The sequence below is a fragment of the Ambystoma mexicanum genome, chromosome 4q, assembly GCF_040938575.1.
Source record: "Ambystoma mexicanum isolate Mex_15411 chromosome 4q, UKY_AmexF1_1, whole genome shotgun sequence".
Lineage (NCBI taxonomy): Eukaryota > Metazoa > Chordata > Amphibia > Caudata > Ambystomatidae > Ambystoma > Ambystoma mexicanum.
The window spans coordinates 1254378046-1254396902 of record NC_090928.1 but is presented as its reverse complement, the minus strand read 5'-3'; the positions used below and the strand labels follow the sequence as shown (position 1 = coordinate 1254396902).

General features: G+C 48.8%; 1 protein-coding gene across 2 annotated transcripts in view; it reads right to left on the bottom strand.

Annotated features, from left to right (window-relative positions):
* The window catches only part of LOC138468335 (uncharacterized), a 419279-nt gene that overhangs the window by 13046 nt on the left and 387376 nt on the right, over window positions 1-18857 (bottom strand). For both annotated transcript variants that reach the window (XM_069608850.1, XM_069608851.1), the window contains one exon: window positions 1312-1484. In XM_069608850.1, the coding sequence (XP_069464951.1) occupies window positions 1312-1484 (173 nt within the window). The remainder of the gene's footprint in view (window positions 1-1311; window positions 1485-18857) is intronic.

The window sequence follows — 18857 nt, the reverse complement described above, 5'->3', positions numbered from 1 at the left end:
GCCTGAAAGCAGCAATCCAGATGCAGATGGGGCAGGGGGAGGGGGGTCAGGGGGGAGAAGGAGAGGGACTTTGTAGCTAATCCTGAAGGCAGCATTCTAGATGCGGATGGGGTGGGGGCGGGGGGAGGTGAGGGAGAGGGACCGGGACTTCACAGCTAAGCCTGAAGGTAGCAATCCAGAAGCAGACGGGGCAGAGGGGGGACTAGAGGGGAAAGGGACTTCACAACTAGGTCTGAAGGCAGCAATCCAGAAGGAGATGGGGTAGAGAGAGGGGGAGGTGAGGGACAGGGAGAGGGACTTCACAGCTAAGCCTGAAAGCAGCATTCCAGAAGCAGATGGTGAGTGGGGAGGTGGGAGATGAGGGAGAGGGGCTTCACAGCTAAGCCTGAAGGCAGCATTCCAGATGCAGATGGGGCAGGGGGAGGAGGGTCAGGGGGGAGAAGGAGAGGGACTTTGCAGCTAAGCCTGAAGGCAGCATTCTAGATGCGGATGGGGTGGGGGGGGTGAGGGAGAGGGACTTCACAGCTAAGCCTGAAGGCAGCATTCTAGATGCAGATGGGGCAGAGGGGTGAGGTGAGGGAAAGGGGCTTCACAGCTACGCCTGAAGGCAGCATTCAAGATGCAGATGGGGCAGGGGAGGCGGGAGGGAGTAGAAGTTGAGGAGTGAACTGATCCTTTGCTCACACTGGAAGAGAAGGCGGCAGGGCAGAATGCAGAATTGGCACTGGACCCTAAGAAATGCGGTCAACCTACAAAACAAGGACTGACATCAAACTTTGCAAGTGTAAACTCAGTAGTGACATGTAGTGTAGGTTGTAGGATTGCTGACTGGTCAGCGATAGTAGAGACTGCCAGTCAGGCTGCGCACTAGACACCTGAGTGCAGGGAGCAGGATTGCTCCCTCATTTTAGAGGGGTGACCTTGCAAACATGATGGGTGGAGGGTACTGTTGCTAAGCGAAATATAAGGATCTTAGTAAATAGGGGCACAATGAGGGTGGTCTACCCCCTCCCCAGTGAATGGTCTGAGGGGGTCCACGGAGGAGTTCTTGGGACTCCTACATCTGAATGAGTGCGGCTGCGATGTCAGTGTAAATGTTGGTGGAGAGGTAGGGTGAACTGGAGAACAAGCCAGCAGGTGGCGCCCTTAGCCTACTGCCTTTGGACCACTGTAATTGGGCTGCGCACCACAGCATCAGCTGCTCAAGAATTTCTAGTTCCTGGTCAGCTGACTTTGGCGACCAATCAGGGGCGCCATGTGCTCCACCACGGGAATGCTGGGAGATCTTTGGGCGAGCTGGTGCAGACTTACCCATCTGGAAGGAAACTGCCTCGGACGAGCCTCCCTTGTTGGCCGAGGGCCACAGCAGCCGGGCGCTGGGTCTGCTGAGGATGGTGACCTCTTTCACTGGCACAGAACTGGGCCTCGCGTAACCCAAGAGGTGGCAGCTACTGGACCTGCCAGTACAGGTGCCGGCGAGTGACCTGCATTGGGAGGGAGAGGAGACGCGTCACCGGTTACTCAGACCTCTGCGCGGCCATCTCAAGAAACATTGCATTGTGGGATTAAGAGGTGCACAGCTGGGTCTGTATTCTGCTTTGCTTCCAGACCTCTATGCACACCTTAAAAGCCCAGACAACAGAGGCAAACAAATAAACAAATAATTCATATAATTAAAAGGACCCCAATTTCTGAATAAATTGGACCGATGTTCATGGAAAGTTAAGGATTTAAATTTGAAGTACAAGCTACAAAGCATAGTTTGATATACAAGTAAGCATGGGCATTAATTAATTTGTAAGAAAATAAGTGCCAGGGGCCAAATATTTTCTAGCACACTTGTGACACTGCGGGCGAGCAGTTCCACAACATTGCTGCCCCCACCCATAGCTGCTCCCCACAGTGTTGACACATTAAGGTTAAACTACAGCTCGCATCTGCTCATTGGGGTTGATGGATGCTCTGGCTATCATTACGTCATAATCAATTCCAGTCACCCCCACAAATCAAGCACCGAGCACAGGCCGTCCTTTCCTAAACACTACCACATCAAGTACACACTACCTTGTGGGATATTCACATACAAAGGACCCACAAAAACAGGAAGTTGCCAAGAACTCCTCTCAGGACCACCCGTCCCTCCAGTAAACACATGAAAAGTGAGGGGATCCCCCCGTGCGGCGCATGCTGAAGGAACCCTGACACCCACAGAGGAGTGCGTAAAGTGCAGACAAGCGCACTTTTCACACTACTTACTATGTCCGACTTGAAAGACGGTGAGGTGGGGCGGCTGGAAAGTCCAGTTAGAATGTACGTTTCCCAGACTTTCCCAGTGCACACACCGAACCGAGTCCAACCAGATCTGGTGGAGGCGTAAACAGCCGGAAGAATGGAAAAGGCCCACAGAGTCTAAAAAAAGAGCGCAAACGAAAAAAGCGCAGCGGATGCACTTTATTCAGCTGCACGCACTATAGAAATGCGCAGGTCACTTTATTCTCAAAGGTAACGTATGCATTTAATCGGGGGGGGGGGGGGGGGGGGGGAGGGGGGGCTGTATAGTAGCACAACGATCTGCTGGCCAGCTCCGCATTAGTGTAGGGCGGTTGCTGGGAGTGCATTTTACAATGACCGGCCCCCTTACTTGCGACAAGCCTGCGGTCTCATGGAAAGGTTTTGGGGATTAGGGCGCAGGTGTGCCTGCGCCAGTTGCTCAGAGACTACAGGAACATGGCGCATGGCGCCACCAACAGGTGTCCACTGGAACTTGCGTTCGGGCGAGCCGTGGAAACATGGAGTCTACATTTGCCTGGTAATTCTCAAACGCTGAGGAAAGATCATTTGTCAGGAGTCCAGGAGCCAGAGTTTCTCCCATTAGCAATGATTTGTGGCGGCCGCGAACCCGCGAGCCCGAGAGCCACAGACCCCACTTTTCTAGAAAACGCACCTGAAGACATTCTTTAGGTTAATCAGCCCTGCAGAAGATTCTGGCAAACACAAAATGTCCTGCAAAGCATGGTTGTCTATCCCCTATTTCCCACTTTGAGACAGTGCATGCCCACACTAAGCAGGGGAGCTAAATACCCGCTTTTAAAGCAGTTCAAGGGGATTTCTCCACTAAGGTACCTTTTTAACGATGACTGAAAATGCATTCCAAACACATTTTTTCCAAGTGCTTTGGACATTAATAACCACATCGCTGACTCCTGCAGACCAGTGATGACAAATGGCAGGATTTATTTATTTATTTATTTATTGTTTGCTTGTTAGGCGCTTATGCAGGAAATACATTCTGTTTCAGGCGTCCATGGGGCAGCAGGGAGGGAACATGGGATAGCATTACAATCAAATAAGAAAGAATATAGAGGGGTAGGGAAGGCCGCGCCTACTATGCCTTGTGAGTATTCAGAACGTGCGTTCACGGGACAATATCTTCCCCCATGTGCTTCAGCTTCCTTATCTGACAAATGTGAGAACGCTTAGAAATAACCGGCGCACCGCCGTGAAGCGCTGTCTCAAATACAAAGGAAAGGCAGAGCGCGGAAATGACGACAACGTGGTAGAGTGGCAACGTGATGATGTTTGAAACCAGATGATCCGGGTCATAATCTCAGCTTCCATTCCTGAGCCAATTAGTTTGATCTTGGGCAAATCACCTTTTCTCACAGCGATTTAGTCCTTTTCGCCATGTGTTAAATGTGCCAGGCAGTGAGAGTCTGCCTCTCTCGTCCACCACTGTCTAGAAGTAGGCGTGAACACACGCAGAGTGAGCCCAGTCATCCAAACGATGGTGGCTAAGCGGCCGGCCTTTTATTTGTTTGGGCTATTAGGTGCAAGCAACACCTATGAGCCGAAACTATTGCATTGGAGTACAGATAGGGAGGAATGACATATGAGGGGTGGGCGGGGGGGAACACAGCATCTGTAGGTATTGTTTGGTTATTTGCCCACCTATTGACTGCCCATGCTAATCCCTATAGCCGTTCCCACCCATTCCTGCCTCTGCCCGCCCGAAACACCTCCTCAGCGGAACTCTTTGAGCTCGCTTTAATCAAGCCTTACCTTCAGGCTTTTCATTGAAAGGGCCAGCCAGTGTTTGGTCAAAGCAGTCTTCTGAGAGCTAATGAGTTCATTGAAGCTGTAAACCAGCTATTAGTGTAATAAATATGTCATAACCAGGTGTGCCTTCAACCACTCGATTTATAAGCACTGCGTGTCCTTCACTGAAGGTCTGTTAAAAACAAGCATTGGCAAAGCCACCGAAGTCCTGTTTAAAACAAGCATTGGCAAAGCCAACATTTGTGGTTATGCATAGGTTTTATGCTTTTGCCAGGCACTGCTATTAGATGCCCAGGTACCTGCACCATTTGGCACCTGCCACCATCAATAGCCATTTAATACCGCTACGGCTGGGCCTGGCAAGTGCCTTTCCCATGCCTACACAAAAGCCCAAACTGTTGCCATTGCCAATGCTTGTTATTTTTGATTACGCACATGTGAAGGCTGGACCTGCTGCCATCTCATGCTAGGCCTGTGCTCACTGGCATCTTGGAATCCAAGAGTTGTTACGCAAAGACATATTTACCAGAGCGGTGATGGCGGAGGGCGCCGTCGAGAGGCACCGGCCAAGATGTGGATTGGATGCCCCCGGTGCTGCAAGGCGTCATGTAAGACTCAATGACGATCTGGACTAGTAGGGGGCTCTGCTTGCAAGTCCAGGAGAGATGCCATGCTCTACCAGGGATGTGGCATGGTGAGGAAGGCATATAGGGGAGCGCAGGAAGAGGAGGGGATAGAAAGCAAAAGTGCCCCCCAGGCAGAGACCACGGTCCACAATAAGGCAGGTGTTGTCTGTGCGTTTCATGATGTGAGCATGTTAACATCATTTTGTAGGGTGATTATTTCACAATGCTTTATGTTCTTGTTCAAAACTGCATGGAGCATGTTCATGGCTACTCATACAGGAGACGAGCAAACGTACACTCCTGCTGGCACGGGATTACGGGCTGCTGGCACGGGATTACGGGCTGCTGGCACGGGATTACGGTTCCTGGCTGCTGCTCAGGTGTAAAACCATAGGAGCGATGTCATGAATAAATCGATCAGCAGATGGCGCTGTAGGATATGATATGGCATCACATCCTGAGGCGGACATTTGTTCGGCCTTACTTTATGAGGGAAACATGGAACACTTTCAGTCTAGTGGGCGGGGCTGTACGCTTGTGAGTCATTGGCCGGGCGGGTGCAGGTGGGTGTGGCCAGTAAAGGGCAGGTGTGCACGAGCTGTCTGGGACTGGCAATTGCTCTGATAAGGGGTAGGTGGTTGTCCCCGGGTGAGGCCGGCAACATGGACCCGGTCGGCAGAGATTTGCATGTGTATTTTACAGAGCCTTGCGCTGTCCCATATTTATGTGAATAGTTGCTCATTTTTTAATTCGGTGTTCCTTCATGTTCCTTCTTGCTCCAGAGGCGTGTTCTTTCTCACTCCTCGGTGTCCTCTGTGTTTCCTGTTTTCCTCCCACTTCCTGTCTCCTCCTCCTCAGACCGCACGTGCACTCACACGTCTTGTTTGCTTCTCCCAGGCAGGGGCGGAGCCAGCCTCAAAATTTTGGGATGAGGGAGGGCGCTGGATGGCACTTTTGAAAACTGTTAGTGAGACAGGACATTAAACCTATTGCCCAATTGAGGACTCCTCTCCTCCCCAGGCCCTACCCCGTCTGCCCCAAGCCCAGGAGGCTGAGTAAACATTACGCCCCCACACCCCCCCTTAGGCCCATTAGATGCATCTTTCACCCCCAACTCCCCAGGGGCGCCGCCAGGATTGTGTACCGAGTGGAGCCAATATAGTTGGGCCCACACTAAGAAGAGCCCACAGAAGGAAGGGGGCGTGTTCTGCCCCCCAGCCAGCCGGCCGAATGTTCAGGGGTGGCCGGGCGTAGCGAGGAAGCGTGAACTAGTTAAAGGGTAGGTTTGGGTGTTATCCCGCTGAAAAAACCTTTAGAGCTATGGGTTATCGGTTTTGTAGGGTAAGGTATGAAAACATCCATTAGAGGCCAAGCCACCAACTATGCACAGGAGCACTTTCATAATGCCTGTGCCCACTATATGCCCGTGCAACATGTTCATATTGATGGCGCCCACACATGTCCATTCTAGTGCACCTACACATGCCACTATGCCCACATAGGAAAATACTCCCGTTTGCTGTGTCCATATAATGCCAGTAAGGATACAATAACAAAGCAGGTTTATGCTAGCTCTGCCAATTCATGCCAGTATCCCCATGTAGGAACATGCTCCTGTTGGCTTTCCTTGAATACCAGTAAAAAAAACATGCCCCAGTAAGAAAACATGTCCTTACTGGCTACGCAAATGCGCCCTCCCCATGTTAGAACTCTCATGCTGGCTACGCAAATGCCCCCTCCCCATGTTAGAACTCTCTTGCTGCCTTTGGCCTTTACACCAGTGATAAAATACAATGCCCCGGTAAAAAACATGTCCTTGCTGGCTAGTGTGGGATGTTTTTATCCACGCATCCAAGCCCTACCTCAAAACTGTGCAGTACTGACATGGAAAACATCATGATGGCCAGAGATTCCCAGAAAATGCCCAGGGAAGTGCATGAAGAATAGGCTGCCACCCATTTTGCCGATGTTATGGGCACAGAAGGGCACTGCCTAAAACCACCATTGGACTACCCACACAGTAGTCTGAAACCATTGGGAATGGCAATGCTGATTGCCAAAAGCAACCTAGAATTGTGGGGAATTCATTTTCTTAAATCCCAAAAATGGGTGCATTACCAGTACTCACCACTATCAGAAAGCCGGCGTTTTAAAACAACACCAGACTTTGTGTAAAACTGAATAAATGAACCCAAAGCAGGCCAAAGAAAGACTTACTGAGAGGTGGATCCAATGTAAAGTTATATTCTGAAGTGACTTGAAGGTTTATACAAGACTGGCTGAGCTGTGGATTTCAGCAGTTTAAGTAAATTTGGACTGAAAGACACTAAAAAATCTAAATGTTTAAAAGAAATGAGTGACCTACTTTTGAGTGTCACATAGGTTGCAATTGTTTTAATGTCATAGTTTTAAACTTAGAATCAGCATTCTAGCTGCATATGTAAAAATGGTTAATTTTATTTGAATGCAGAAAACTGGGTAACTAAAAGTGACATTAGCTGGGGCCTGGCTTAAGGAACTGAATTCTGCCCACCAGCTACCCCCTGACAGGAGATGAGACTTGCACAACAGCTGTGTTCCCAGGCCTAGCTGCCCTTTTGCTGCTCCCACCAAAAGGGATATGACACTTCCCTGATTGAATTACCTGGGCTCTGCAGGAAATTGAACAAAGCCCTGTCCTGACTCAGGCAAATGTTTTATTATGGGGCCGTAAAAAGTGGCTTCCTCCTGGAAGGAAAGGGGAGGAGCACTGCCTGTGAGAGCAAGCTGGCTTGGCAGAACTGGAAAAAACAGAAATTCAACCTTGTGCTGGGGGGAAACCACACCCCTGTAGCCAGAATATGGTTTTGGAAAAAGATGAATAACTCATAGTACGGACTTGTCATGATTATTTAAATGATACCATAATTCTTGTGATTTTTCTGCCCACATTTTAAGAGGTTTTTAGAACCGGTGGCATGATCTGGGGGCAAGCTAGCAGTTAAGAGGGTATTACTTAAAATGTATGCATGTTAAAAGTCTGATACTTCATCAATTAATGCCTGCATGCCTTGCACACATTTGGGTAAATTTGAGTAAGAATCTGATATTGGTAACTTGACCAAAAAGTGAAATATGTTGCCATTTCTCAATGCAAGCTCCCAGGAAGAGCAGATTTGGACAGGGTATACCTCCTGTGATATGTGATGGGTGCATGTAATTTTAAACAAATGTGTACCTGTGCAAATATGTCTTTTGGGTCAAAATATAGATTGTGTGTAATTTGACAGGGGTGGGTTCTCTGTACCATAAACAGACCTCATCATGATGACACTTCATTTCATTCCCCCAATCAAGGGGAAGAGGATGAAGTGGCCAATGACAAGTGGAGAGGGGTAGTGGCTAGTGATGCTGCACACACACCCATTTTCAAAACACATAAAAGCAGACAGTCAGGACAGGTAGGGACATTCAATTCCATTTGCTGCGAAGCATGCTGCCGGACCATACAACATCCAGAGATCCAGACTTCAAATCCATCAATCTCCAGAATCCAGAGAGGCTAGACCAGCAGCGCAGAGCTGACCCAGACCGCTGTTAGCAGAACCAGAGAGCTGACCCAGATCACTGTGAAGTGCCGAGACCAGACCAGAGTCCAGTCTAAAACCTGACCAGATCCGTGGCGAGGCCCATTCTAATTCAAGAATATAGTGTGAGTACCTAGCAGAACTGTGCAGAACCAATCTCTTAGTTAAAATAATATAATTCAATCTATTTTAATCTAAGTAGAACTGCCTCCTAACTGTCACCTGTCATTCGCAAAGCTGTCACCTGTCATTTTCTAGTTGCTAGCTGTCACTTGTCTTTTTGAACTTTAAAATTTCAAATCTGAAAAACGACCTTTACCATATCGCTCATATCTCCGTGACCGTTTGTCTTAGAGACTTGCAGTAACTTTCCTCTGAAAGCTGGGAATCGTGGCTTTTCAACGAACCTAGAACTGCATTCCTATTCCATACACTTTTGCCGCAATCGCGAAAAACGCACTCGCGAATTTGCCGCGATTTGCAAATTTCTCCACGTGTGAAAACAACAGTTTCCTTGCTTTCCTTGCTAAAAATTCGTTTGCCTCTTAAGAACCATCCCTGAATCATTGCTAAAGTGAGCCTGGACTAATATTAACTAGATACCACTCACCCTGAACCTTTAGAGGGAATTAAAAGCATTTTAGCATATTTTTCACTTCATTGCCAGCACATATAAAAGCATCTTGGGCCTGTGTTTCCAACTTCTGTAGTCTAAGCTTGCTGGGGTGAACTGAATGACATTTGATTGCATTTCTGAGAACTGTGTGCTTTCCTTCCATTTCCTTGCATTGCATAAAGGGGGGAGGGGATTGCCAGAGAAAAGTGCTTACATTGTTTTGTTGAAATCATATTGAGTATTTTCTGTATTGCATTTTCATTCAACATTACATCCATCTGAACTTATATAAAGCATTCTCTACCACCTTATTCTTCTGTTCCTATTTACAAGTGTGCTAGTGCCAGACTATCCATTATTGATTACTGCTCAGATTCAGTGCGATATTCAATTATTAATTTATTATAAAGTGTGATATATATATCTATTGTTTAAATTATCAAATAAGCCTTTTAAACTTGCAAAACAGAACTACTTCTTGGCTCAGTGGGGTCAGGGGGATTCCAAGAGAGGGGTGTTATATAGGGGTAGTCATCCAGAACGCATGAACTGGACATAAATATATCTTAATAAGGGTTTCCATTCAGTATCCCAGACTAGGCATTGACTTAGCTGTAGTGTTGAATTGAATCCTCTTACAAATTGGGGGCTCGTCCGGGACATTTGGGTTAGATCTATCACTTGTGCAGATTAATACAGTGTGCCAGCTGACCAGATACACATATCCGGTCGGATCACCACGCTGTGTTACGCTGTAAAGCACTCCTCAAAGGAACGCTCTAAGAAAAAGTTCTGTTTTGCAAAAATAAAATACTAATTTCTGTAAGTCAGGACAGAGACCAATCTCTAGAATGACGACCTTAGTAGACATGAAAATAGCCAGAGAGCACTTCTTACAAAAGTTATTTGTGAGAGGTGAGTGGACTCACCAGGACCGCATGGTCTGGTTGCAGGCCATCACGCAACAGGTCACTGAAACAGGGTCAGATATATGGGGAGATCAGGGTCCCCTACATGTGGCCCTGAGTGAACTATACATGGCTCCTAAAGCTAAGGATGAACAAGACAAGATGGTTAGGATAGCGGCATACCTGTACCTATATATGGGAGACATGCAGGATAAATGTACGGAAAGCCAAGATCTGGCGAACAAGCGACAGATGGCGTTAGAGAAGGTCCAATCTGACCTGGTCTCTTCTGAGCAGAGGCTGCAGGGGAGCCAGGAGTCAGAAAATGATAGTAGGCAGTATATCATTAAAATAAAAGAGGACATGGATATACTGCAACAGGAAAAGACAGACCAGGATACCAGAATTCTGGCTTTGCAGAAGGAACGCCAAGACAGTTTGGACTCCCTACTGCAGAGCCAGAAAAAGCTGGAGCAACAGATCAATTTCAACAGGGCATGCACAGAGCAGGTAGCCACCCTGCAAATCCAACTAGACAGAGAGAAAGAGGAGAGCAATAAACTGATCCTGAAAGACCTGGATACCCAGGCAGAGTTTGATCAGGAGCGCCAGAAAGCTGGTGCCTTCCAAAGGCAAAGGGACGACCTGGCGTCACAAATTCAAGCTCTTGGTCAGGAAAGGGACACCTTAGGCCAGGAAGTCTGCCACTTAAGGAGAGAAATGGAAGAAAATCACCTGGCCCACCAGGGACTGGGTGACCTCCAAAAAGAACACCAGGACTTTCTAGAGCACACCAGGAGGGTGGAGGAGGCTCTGGCAAGACAGGAGCAGGCCAATAGGGACACAGCTCAGGAGGTAACCCTCCTGCAGCAAAGACTGGCCCAGTGCTCCAGGACCAATCAGGAAACGCAGAGAGAGAATGAGGCTCTCTGCCAGCACAATGATAGACTCCAACAACAGGTAGCGATGCAGGAGAGACTGATAGAGTCTAGTAAGGCCTTAACTGAGGAACTGGAGGCACAGGCTCTTGCATTGCAACAGGGAGCAGGGGCGGATAGAGATGAGGTTCGCTGGGAAAGAGAAACTCCTGAGCATAACCCCAGGAGCCCTAGTACCAGAGGCCTTTATTTCTCTCAGTCCCTGGACTCTGCCACCCCCATGTCCCCTGGCGCACATGAGCACAGGGCCACAGGGATGGCAGATTACTATCCAGCCAGAAGCATGGGGCTCATAGGCCAGTACCACCCAGGAATGGAGGGGCGGGCATCCGGGTATGGGCACCCAAGCACAGTGCAATTTGATGGGGAAACCCAGGAGAGTAGGCCCATTAAGGGCATCCTGAAAACCTCTGCCCAGTTAGGTCAGTGGGGGGGATACCCATCAAATCCTGGCAGCAAGGAGGGATCTGAAGACTCCTCTGAGCGGTACAGGACACAGGAGACCAGGTCCCCACATTCTGCCAGCCATTCCCAGGCTCGCAGAATCCGGGAAAACCTGGAAGAACAGACGGGAACCTCTGGGAGCAGTGCCTCTGAGTCAGAAGATGAATGGACCAGGGTTACCCGAACCAAAAAGGCCAATAAGGCAAAAAGGGCCTTGCTTAAGGACCCATTGAAACAGATTAAGGCAATCAGGAGTGTCATCACGCCTTATCATAAGAACGCCAAGTATTCTGTTTGGGAGCACTTAGAGTTGTTTGAGCAAATGATGGAGACTTTCCATTTGACGGACAGCCAAAGCTGTATTCAATATGTAAAGTGGACCTTCTCCCCGGAATACTCCAGTTTCTTTGCGGGGCTGGAGGACCAAAATCATTTAAGATGGTCCGCCTATAATGCGGCCATCTTGAAACATTTTTCTACTCATAGAAATCCTCAAGAGGCTCGCAAGGCAGCCTACAATTTACAATGTGGGGAGGATCAGGCCCCACAAGAATTTGTGCAGGAGTTAACGCGTGCTTTTGCGCAGACCACCAGGAGGGTGCGCACAGACAGCAGAGAATTCGTCAATACATTTTTCCATGCCTTGCCCAAATATATAATGACCCAGCTCGTGAGGGATTTTCACGAGAAAAGATCTTTAGACTGGGTCATTGAACAGGCGACCCGGATCTATGAGGTGCAGAAGCCAATAGAAAATAAAAATAATGCGCCCAAAAACCCCAAAGCCAACAACACCCCTGCTGCTGCCAAGGTGGCAGAGGTAAAGGTCACCCCCGTTTTAGAGTTGGAGATGGGGGGGCCTAAAAACCTACCTGCACCTAATAATGCTAGGCCCAGAAGATCCTCGGGCCAGTCACAGACAGGGAGCCAAGGAGGCAGCCCCACAAATGGGGTCCCTCGCTCTCCTGACTATGTAAGTCCCCGTTACAAGGGAAGTCGACCCATCCTGGGCTACGTGTGGACTCCTCCAGCCCAAGGGGGGGGATCCAGCCAAGCACCTAACCCAGGGAACTTCCCTCCTAACTTCCCACCGGAGGGCAGAAATTCTCCAAATCCTGGGCAGAACTTTTTCCCCAGGTATCCACCCAACTTCCAGCCCCAAAATCCTCCACCCTTCTTTCCCCAATTCCCTGAGCCCAGACAATCGAATCCAGGAGAGGGGAGGCCAAGGGTGGAGGGGTATCGAAATCCTCCCAACCAGGGGTACTACCAAAGAAGGGATAGCTACCCTTCCCGGGATCAGCCCAGGGGAGAAAACAGGGCCCCGTATCAGCCTGAGCGGGTTTCCCAGTTAGAGCGCCAGGTTCGAAACATGGCGCGGGATCTGGGTCACATACTGAGGGCTCAGCAGAACCTTCAGATCGGCATGCCGACGCAGAACGCACCCAACTCTGGACCTGGTGCTCCAGAACAATGACGGGGGCAGCACCCCGATAACTCACTGGTTCCCAGGGAGGAGGCACAAAGGGAAGGGGGGTGTAAAACCTTGGAGGAAGCTTCCTTCCTCACTTGTAAACAGCCCCTGGAAACCCAGGAACCGGAAACAAAATCTCTTGCCCCTGAAAGTCTGCCTCCTAAGGAGCAGAAGGGGGGTAGGAGAAACAAAAGACCCAAACTGACTCAGTTTGAGGAGGAGGTACAGATCTTCCAATTTGAGGGAGAGGGATCCCCAGAGGATCCTGGGGAAAGGATCTTCTCCTTCAGAGATGGGGGAACTCCTACCAAGGAAAAATGGGTCCCAAAAGATTCCAATATAGACTGGGGAGATGTGGAGACTGAGCTACCGCCGCCCACTATCTTATCCCAGAACCAACAATGCCAAAATCCCCTGGTTCAAACCCATCCTGGTGACTGCCTCCAAAAAGGGGGGGGGCGGCCCGGAACCGGAGCCAGGGGAACCCACAATGGCTCTGATCTCCAGTTGCCAATTTTTTCTTTCAGATTCCCAAGGCTCTCCACAGAATTCTGCCCAAATCTCTTCGCTAGCGATGTCCAAAACCAGAAAGTTAGCCCACCAGTTGTCCAAAAATGTGCATTATCTGTGCCCCCTTGAGGAGAAGGAGGGAAGATACTATGCCCCGGTACAAGTACAGGGGCAGGGTACAATTTTGGCACTAGTGGACACTGGATCTCAAGCTACCCTTCTGTCCAGAAGGGCCTTTGATGAACTGAATGCAGGAAGGGGAGAGAATTACCAAATTCCTCTCACCTCTCTTCCTGGACAACTGCAGAACTTTTACGGGAAGGAAATTCCCGTTGAGGGGACTGCAGACTTGGACATTAAGATCGGGCGACACAAGTTGAAACACCCGGTCATAGTTGTGACTCCAGAGGGCACCCCTTGTTTACTAGGGAATGACCTCCTGAGAAGGTTGTCACCCCTAATAGATTGCGTAAACAAGGTCCTCTGGACCCAGACTAGCCGACCAATAAAATTAAAACAGAGTGTCAACCATGTTAGTTTAAACGGCACCGGCCACATGGTTGAACAAAAATCTGACCAAGTAGAATTTCACTTCCAGAATAGCCAAATTCCAGACGTGACAGTAATAGCAGTAGGACAACAGACTGGTGATGGAGGGTCCTCTCTATTTCTGAAAATCAACCTTCCTTCCAGTTTAAGGTGGTATTCCACACTGGAAGGAAACACCCTGAAATTCTTTACCAATCCATAATCAGAAACTCCCACTCCTATAGTCCAGAAAGATGTGAAATCAGCTCAGAGCCTGGCTGATATTCAGCAAATTGGAGAGCAGTTGTTCATCCCTGTTCAGTTAAATGATGGGAAGGACTCTGTTCTCGCTCGAGTGTGCGTGAACAATGGTAAGAGCTTCATCAGCGAAGCCATGTTTCGCCAACTCCCAAAAGATCCAGCCATTCCCACCTTCAAACTGATAGACAAATGGGGAATGGACCTGGAAGCACCTAATTCCAAACATCTCCTGCCAAGCAGGTGTATGCTCAAAATCTCCATTGGCAACAAGAGCATAGTCCACAATTGTTGGGTCGTGCGAGACGTCCCTGCCGCCTTTTACTTAGGCAGTGACATTCTCAATCGCTTTGCCATTAGTTTGGACCTAATAAACTTCAAAGCTTGGTCCCGATTAGCGGATCATCCCATGGGCTTTGATGATCCAGAAAAAGCATTTAGGTCAGCTCAATTGCTACCTTATGCAGTTGAAATTCAGATCAAAGAGGAAGTCACCATCCCAGAAAGGACCCGACAATTCTCCCTGGAAGTGAAAGTTAAAAGAGGACAATATTTGCAAAACCCTGATGCTTACATACATCTAAATGCTTCTCTCCAACAGCAAGGGTTAGGGGTAAACCCAACACCATTAGTCAACATAGAACATGACACCATTCTAATAGAGGTGGATAACAGCGACTTGAAGAGTATTACTCTAGCCGCAGGCACCATTATTGGAATGGCGGTTGATGACCGACATTTTTCCATAGATTTAGGTAATGAACTGTTAGGACCAATCCCCAAGGACTGTTTTGACAGTGACAGTGAGGACAATACAACACCAGACAGGATTTTTACCCGACATGGGGGGAACTTCCTGGTGTACACTTCTTGCCCTTATGGTAAGGAAGACGTGACTTGTGACTTCAGGAGGGATGAGGTGATTTTCCAGGTCCATGAGGGCTGCCTTTCCCACCTGAAGCCTCCAGTCCAAATCAGCACTCTGACCAGGGACTTCTCCACCCAGCTGGAGGAGGCCGCTGAGATAGCCAAACCAGAAGTCTTTCCAGGCTTCAGGCAGATGGTGGAAGAGAGAGTCAACCTAGCGGATGCATGTGTGACTCTGGAACAAAAGCAAAAGCTGAAACAAGTTTTCTTGGATTTCCAAGATCTCTTTGCGGTAGACTCATATGACTGTGGTCGCACTGACATCCACACAACAACAATCCCCACGGACCCTGGCATGACTCCGGTGTTTGTGAAGCAATATCGCTTGCCTCTCGCATCAATGGAGTCCCTTACTGAAATAATTAAGAACCTTGAGTCCCGGGGAATAATCCGTCCAGTCCACAGCACCTTCAATAATCCGGTGCTGGGAATATTGAAGCCAAACGGCCAGTGGAGACTCTGCGCCGACCTCAGGGAGCTCAACAAACGGGTCCATACTTCCCGATGGCCTCTTCCCTACATTGACCAGGGGCTGGCCCAGATTCAGGGGTCACAGGTATTCACTGCAATAGACCTGACCAATGGATACTGGACCGTGCCTGTCAGCAGGGAGGACCAATACAAACTGGCTTTTACCTTTGGGGGCCAGCAGTATACATGGACCCGGACTCCCTTCGGATACCTCAACTCCGGCAATGAATTCAACATTTTCCTACATAAGGCCATGCCCGACCTGGGTGCGAGGGGTAACCTGGCTTATGTAGATGATGTCCTCATCAAAAGTTCATCTGTGGAGGAACACATAGCGGAGATCCGTTATGTTCTGACCCAGTTGAGGGCCGCCGGAGCAAAACTTTCCTTTCAGAAAGCACAGTGGTGTAGAACCCGTGTTAATTTCTTGGGGAATGAGATTACTCCTCAGGGTCTCTGTCCCCAGGAAAAGAAAGTGGAAGCACTTCAGAAACTGAAAGACCCCACAACTCTGCGGGAACTAAGGAGCCTCCTTGGACTGACTAATTACAGCAGAAAGTTCATTGAGGGCTACGCAGAGATCACCAGACCCCTGATTCATCTCTTGAAGGGGGGGGGGTCAAGTGAGAATGGGGTCCAGAACAAGCCGAGGCAGTAAAACAACTCAAGAGAAGCCTCTCACAAGCGCCTTGCCTAGCTTACCCTGTCAGAAACAAGGAGTTCTTCCTGGAGACGGGGTTCTCTAATACGTGCTTGACGGCAGTATTATACCAAAAGCATGACAAGGTCAATAAAGTAATCTCCTATGCGAGCAAAACTTTATCCTCTGTGGAGGAAAAATTCAACGATTGTGAGAAGGCACTCCTGGCAACGGTGTGGGCATTGAAGAATTACCGCCCGTTTATCCAGGGGGAACACATCATAGTGGAGACTCCACATCAGCCTCTGCAATATCTCCAAAGTGACAGAATCCGGGCCGGAAATGTGAGTAATTCCCGAATTACTTCCTGGATTCTGTCAATGCAAGGCTTTCCTGTGGAGGTCAGATATGGCCAAAACAAGAAGAGTCCCCTCGCGCAAGGTCTGGCTGACTTGCATGATTGTGTCAGAGAAAACTGTCTCGAGGACAAAAGTCTAAAGATAAAGGACAACACAGAGGCATACCTTAATTCCCCACACAAAGTCTTTGAAGAAGACAAGTGTGAGGGAATGCCCACTGTCTATGCGGATGGATGCTCGTACCATGTTGACAACAACGGGGAGAAAGAACTGGTGGCCGGCGTAGGGAATGCATGGGTGAATGAGTCCCCAGAACCCTCCGCTGGATACAAAATTGGTCCCTGAAGTAGTCAGGTGGCAGAATTGATGGCTGTGCATCAGGCCATCCTCACTGCTGTCCAGCATCAACTCCACGAACTGGTCATAATCACAGATTCGGATTATGTACGGAACGGGTTCGTGGAGCACCTGGTTAATTGGAAAACCAGAGGCAGGTTATGTGCTAATAACAAACCCTTGAAACATGGGAAGTTGATCCAAAACATTGATGATCTGGTCACCTCGAAAGAGATGACCATCTATTGGAAAAAGATCAAGGGTCATTCCAAAGTAGAGGGACCAGACAAAACTGGAAATGACTTAGCTGATCAGCTGGCCAAAACCGGGCCCATCCAAGGGGATCTAATTGAGATTGAGTCCCTGTTGGGGGAAATCCAGGTCACTGCTATCACTAGGTCCCAGACAAATGCTCACAACGACCTTTCAATTGCCCAATGGAGTAAGGAGACCCCTGATGCTGATTTGATTACCGCTCAGAAGGGGGATCCAATTATTGGTAAGTTTTACCAACACCTTGAGGACCCTGAGAACTTTCCCCTGACGGATACCGATTATATTGGGAAAGAGGACCTAAGAGTGTTGATGAAATGTCCAAAAAATGTTCCGAATCCAAGACGGTTTGCTGGTAAGGAAATCCAAAGCTGGCCACGATCAGTGGGTGGTTCCTACCTCATTCCGAAGCCTGATGTTAAGTCACGCCCATGATGCGGCCACCGCCGGTCATAGGGGGTTTCACACAACATTGGAAATCTTAAGAGAGGTTGCATACTGGCCACACATGGGGCAGGACCTCGACCAATACTTGAAGGGGTGTCTTGTGTGTGCACAATTTCAGCCATCATCCCTCACGCACCGTGCGCCTCTCCAAAAGAGGGGGATGACACTGCCATGGTCAGATTTACAAATCGACTTTGTAGGCCCCGTGATTCGCTCTGCTAGGGGGAATAAGTACATGTTGACTGTGACATGCTTGTTTACCAAGTGGGTGGAATGTCTCCCAGCCCCAAATTGCAAGGCAGAAACTGCAGCTGCCCTGATGATTAGCCACATCTTTTCCCGTTTCGGTCTACCTCAAAGGATTGAGTCAGACAGGAGTAGCCACTTCACCAGTGAAGTGATGACAAAGATGTGGGAGATACTGGGGGTCAAAAGGAAGTTGCATATTGCTTACCGGCCAGCTTCTTCTGGGGCAGTAGAGAGATATAACCGAACCATTGTGAGCATATTAAAGAAGTTTGTGGCAGATTCTGGGCCAAGTTGGGATATCCGATTACCTCTGGTCCTAATGGCCATCAGATCTACCCCTTCATCTGCAACCAAAATGTCACCATTTGAGTTGATGACTGGGCGCAAGATGGTGCTTCCTCAGCATTTGCTCTACAGGACCCAAGAGCAGACACTGATAAATGCCTCCACAACTCATGAGTATGTGGAGAATTTAAGGAAACACCTTCAACATGCTTTTGCTTATGCTCAGTGGAATCTAGAAAGATCAGCTGATAGCATGAAGACCCACTATGACCTGAAGACTTCCAGGAAGGAATATCAGGTGGGGGACCGGGTCTATCTATACAATTTCCAAAGGAACCAGGCCAAACAGCGAAAATATTTGCCTACATTGAAGGGACCCTTTGAGATTATAGACAAAATCTCCCCTGTGGCCTACAAGATCCGCATCCCCAAAGGCGGTTTGGCAGAGGGGGAAGACAAGTGGGTCCACATAAACCAGTTGAAGTGTTGCCATCCCAGGCACACTCTGCAACAACTGGAGGAATCCTCTGGAATCCTAGAGGGTACTGTCTCAGATTAATTCAGTTCTAACTTAAAATATCCTACATATCGCCTATCAAATTCTGAGTTTCTCAATGTGGGTGTTTTCGTTTTTGAATGCAAAAAGAAATGTGCATGTTCATATGTTTTGACTATAAATTTATATGCCACCCCACTATATCAATGGTGGGGGAGAAATGTCCATGAATAGGTATTGCCGCTCTTCCTTTGTCGTCCTAGGAGAAAGAAAACCTGGAGACGGGCCAAGGAGGACGATCCGGAGACCGGGAGCAGAGACGCAAGGGGCCCAGTGTATCGCCCAATACTCCCATCAGGACCGGCGAGGAGAACCGATCGATCCGACCGGATGGAGGAAAAGATGCTGAACTGTGCCATCTATTGGAAGAAGATGAGGAAACATCCCAGG